This window comes from Oratosquilla oratoria, chromosome 23 (genome assembly GCF_046742065.1).
Source record: "Oratosquilla oratoria isolate Oo_2021 chromosome 23, ASM4674206v1, whole genome shotgun sequence".
NCBI classification, from domain to species: Eukaryota; Metazoa; Arthropoda; class Malacostraca; order Stomatopoda; family Squillidae; genus Oratosquilla; species Oratosquilla oratoria.
In genome coordinates this window covers 57399699-57404698 of record NC_134799.1, presented here as the reverse complement: position 1 = coordinate 57404698, position 5000 = coordinate 57399699, and the positions used below count along the sequence as shown (strand labels likewise).

The 5000-nt window shown below is 44.5% G+C and overlaps 1 protein-coding gene across 1 annotated transcript in view; it reads right to left on the bottom strand.

The window, feature by feature from the left end:
• The window catches only part of LOC143038128 (uncharacterized), a 204171-nt gene that overhangs the window by 54671 nt on the left and 144500 nt on the right, over window positions 1–5000 (bottom strand). The window contains exon 4 of the mRNA XM_076207128.1: window positions 3993–4184. Coding sequence (XP_076063243.1) covers window positions 3993–4184 — 192 coding nt within the window. The remainder of the gene's footprint in view (window positions 1–3992; window positions 4185–5000) is intronic.

Genomic DNA, 5000 nt, shown 5'->3' with positions numbered 1-5000 from the left:
GTGGGTGGCCGGCTTGTCGTGGGCAGGGGGTGAAGCGGAAGGGGAGAGGGGACAGGATGAGACTAGGAAAGGAAGGGAGATCGTAGGGAAAGAGACGAAACGTGCAAGAGTGAGTCAGTGAGTCAGTTTGTGAGCGGAGGAGAACTGACTCAGAATTTGGATGAAGAAGAGGTTTTCGAATAGTAGATGGCACTATCGAAGACTTCAACTTTCCACTCTTCCATTTGAGGCAGTGGCACTGTTCAATAGCACTGCCTCTTTCCTCTTTTCTTAAGATTTTCTACTCTCATTTCTTGTTATTGATATTATTGTCCTTGTCTTCTCTCTTCTTGACAGCTATGAACTCACTCTTTGTATTCACCATGGTCTTGGATCACGTGTTGGACTCGTGATCGAGAGCTATTTCCCTCCCGGAAGAGAGCTCAGAGCTCATATATGACCGATCTATGGGTAATGCTGTGACCTTACACGCACACACACACCCAACTCCCCGCCCACGAGAGTTGGAGTAACGACCCGAAGCGCAGCAATACTGAAATTATTTCAGCCCCGGACGGTGTGTGTGTGTGTGTGTGTGTGTGTGTGTGTGTGTGTGTGTGTGTGTGTGTGTGTGTGTGTGTGTGTGTGTGTGTACGTGTGCATGAGTATGTCTGTGTTTGACACGCGCGTTTGATTACTTCTGGTCTTAGATCACATGCTGGACATGCGATTGGCAGTTATTACCTTCAAGATAAGATTTCATAGCTTGTATATGCCAATCTGTGAAATATGTTGTGACCTTACAAACACGCACACACACACACACACACACACACACACACACACACACACACACACACACACACACACACACACACACATACACACAGTTACCCACGGGGAGCAGTGACGGGTGTAGTATCATTGAAAGCTTTTCATACCGGGTGTACAGCTGGAACTTAGAACCACCCACGTTAGAGTTCACGACACTATCACCTACATCAGCATACCGTGTGTGTATTGGGGGTGGGACTTGCGCATCTGTGCATTTTACTCTTCCTGGTATTTGTGTGCGCGTTTACTTATATATTTGCTCCTGTTCGTGTTTGTGCCTGTGTGTGAATAAGAGTACGTATTCGAGTGTCTGTATTTGGTGGTGATTTTGTGTGTGTGTATGTAGGTATGTGTGTGTGTGTGTGTGTGTGAGAGAGAGAGAGAGAGTGTGTGTGTGTGTGTGTGTGTGTGTGTGTGTGTGTGTGTGTGTGTGTGTGTGTGTGTGTGTGTGTGTGTGTGTGTGTGTGCGTGCGTGTGTGTGTATGTGTGTGTGTGTGTGTATGTACGTATGTGTGTGTGTGTTTGAGAGAAAGAGGGTGTGTATGTGTGTGTGTGTGTGTGTGTGTGTGTGTGTGTGTGTGTGTGTGTGTGTGTGTGTGTGTGTGTGTGTGTGTGTGTGTGTGTGTGTGTGTGTGTGTGTGTGTGTGTGTGTGTGTGTGTGTGTGTGTGTGTGTGTGTGTCTGTTTGTGTGTGTGTATGTGTGTGCGTGCACGTGCACCACTCGAGGACATGTATATGTTCATGCCACCATGTACATGTACATGCCACCATGTACAAACGCTCTCGTCAGAGGATTTAACTGTTCCGCTAATGATCTTCGTTAAGGGAACTGATTAAAGTTCCTGAGTTATAGATCAAGAACTCCCCCTCGTTCGTGAATTTGACCGTAATGTTGTAAATCTAAGTGTGGGATTGTAAATCAGGGTGAAATGTTGTGAATGGGAAAGCCGGGACTCGGGTGAACTGGCCCGTGTAAATAGCGGTATGGTATAGGCGGGGCTCACGCCGTGGCTCGCCCAGGCCTGCCTGACTACGGAAATATGGAAGTGATTATATCTGCTACCTCCCCCCTACCCCCTCCCTCTCCCCTTCCTCCTTTCCCCTCCTTCCCCTTCTTCTTCTCTTCCTTTTCTTCCTTCCTTTCCTTCCCTCCACTGCTTCTTCCTGTACTTTGCGTTTTTTTTTTTCGTTGGTTCTTACCCGCACGATTCTCGTGTCCTTCTTCTCTTTTATTGTCTTTTCTTTTCTTTGTCGCCTCCTTTGTTCCTCTCTTCTGACTGACCTCCCCATTCCGTGGACGTCTTCTCCGTCTTCCACTTCTCTTCCCTTTCCTTCCCTTCCCTTTCCTTCTCCTCCTTTCCCTTTCCTTCTTTTCCCTCCCCTTTCCTTCCCTTTCCTTCCCTTCCCTTCCCTTCCTTTCCCTTCCTTTCCTTCTTTTCCTTTCCTTTACCTTCCCTACCCTTCTCTTCCCTTCCCTTCTCTTGCCTTCCTTTCCCTTCTCGTCTCTTCCCTTCCCTTCCCTTCCCTTCCCTTCCCTTCCCTTCCCTTCCCTTCCCTTCCCTTCCCCTCCTCTCTGTCCTCCTATCTTTTCGTTTTCACAGTCCTACCATTGTTTCTCCCTCCCTCTTTCCTATTATTTCTAATATTCCTCTCCCTTTTCCCTATCTCTCCACTTTCCTCCCTCGTTCTTCAGTTACGTTTTTGTCTTTACACTCCCCATGGGCATTCTACCCCTTCCCTCTCCCTCCCTCCTCCCTCCTCCCTCCTCCCTCCCTCCTCCCTCCTCCCTCCTCCCTCCTCCTCCCCCACCCGTCTCACTTTCCACTTCTCGTCCATCAACACTATCGCCACCCAGACTCCTCAAAGAACCGTGACAGCCACAGTTATGAGCTTCGTCATTCATCGTTACCATGACAACCGTGGTTGCCAGTGTCGTTACTTTTAGTTACCTCGGACTACTCGTTAGCAAATGGCCATGGGAACGATTACCGGGGTATTCATGTAACAGATGTAAACATATATTACGTATTCCCACGAAAAAGTAATCCTAATGATAATTATATCGATAAGAATAATTATATTTATGGTCATAATTAGGTATTGGTATGGCGGATGCCATGGTCATCATTATAGATCTCATGAATACATTTGTCCTTATCTTGTATCTATTTATTTGATAATTTTTTGACAGTACTAATGTTAGTACTAATACTGATACTAATACTAATGTTGATAATAATATCAATACTGATATTAATACTAATGCTAATACTAATACCAATACTAATACTAATACTAATACTAATACTGATACTAATACTAATACTAATACTAATACTAATGATGATAATATCAATACTAATACTAATACTAATTTATAGTTGCGTCATTTATTATACTTATTTCTCGATAAGAATGGTGTTGACAACAACTCTCGTGTCCGTATTTATGTAATACTATCAGTCGTATTATTAAAATGAATGAGTTAATTATAGGTGATAGTATTTATGATAATGAGACCAATAACAACATAAAACGTACAACAGGTGCGCGAGATTGACTGCAACGACGGAAGCGTTGGTAAATAATCGTTCAAAACAACAATAATCGTGCATAACAACAACAGAAATGTTGCTGACGGTAGTAATAATATTAAGACAGATTTTGATTAAGCAGACTTGGAAATGGAACAGGTCTGGAAGCACAAAAACATGGAAAACCCAGTGAGCTAATTAATGTGCCAACGATACTAATTGTAGGGATGATGACATTATAGCAATTAATCTTAGCCTATGTTGACAGTGATGGCTATGATATCAATACACAGGTTGTAACAAGGCTGGTCTTGCGATCACAATGAAGATGACAATCCTAGTTCTGATGGTGAGGATAACGATAAAATCAGCGTCATTGATGATGTCTAGAAAATGAAATGATGGGTATAACAATACCCAAGACAGCGTTGAAGAGGATATTCTTATATATATATATATATATATATATATATATATATATATATATATATGTGTGTGTGTGTGTGTGTGTGTGTGTGTGTGTGTGTGTGTGTGTGTGTGTGTGTGTGTGTGTGTGTGTGTGTGTGTGTGTGTGTGTGTGTGTGTGCGTGTGTGTGCATATGCATGTATATGTGTAATGGTAAATGTACAGCCACTGATCCTCACCTGTCCGTGTTTGTCCATCTCGTTGTTAGTAAGCTTGACTTTCTCGAAGGAGACGACCTGTTTCTTGAGTTGGTCACCGCTGAAGGGCGAGTCAGGATGAGTGTAGAGCCGGTACGGTGGCGGAGGGTCTGCCTTCCCCGCTACCAGCCAAGAGGACCGGTGGTACGCGTACCGGTACCTCTTGTTGTCGACCTGCAACACACAAAGACCACAATGCATCATCAGTATCGATTCACGCAGCGAGAAGAGGTTGCTTTAAGTTAAGACATATCGCGTCTGTCAGCCATTCAGATCAGTTGCTTATGCTAACAATTATTAAAGGTAGCGGACTCGAACCATCTCGGCCAGAGGTGAAGGAAAAATATACCGAGCGGCAAAGCTTTAATAAGAGAAAGGATTCGAGGCCGTGCGCAATAACGAGAGCTGGGGACAGTGGCAGGATCTCCTTTCTACCCATTCAGTAAACAATTACGTTTTGATTCGGGGTATGTAGTGTCACACGTTGGGGTGTGTGTGTGTGTGTGTGTGTGTGTGTGTGTGTGTGTGTGTGTGTGTGTGTGTGTGTGTGTGTGTGTGTGTGTGTGTGTGTGTGTTGGGGAGGTGTTGTGATGAGGTGGTGAGCCTATGAAGGAGGCTCATCATTCTTTGAGAGAACCTCGTAGCTCACTCTTTGGCTGGGATATATTTTATGATCACTGTTATGGCAACATTCGGACTGAGAGGGCCGTCGATTGTTTGGTAAATTCTTGCTGGATCCTCTTGTCAGCCGAAGAACATTGATTGCCTCGTTTAAAGAGGACCCTGTTAACACAAGGGGGTGCCACGGAAAAGAATAAAATCACCTGGCGACAGCAAGGATATAATGAAACGTGCAAACCGGTTCGGAAGGGGATTCAGTTAACAGCTTTGTGTGTTCTTGGGCCGCATGAAACCAAAGAACCATTTGGAATTTGGAGTCCATTATATGGAACACGGCCGTGTACTGTAAAGCAATATAAGTACTATCCT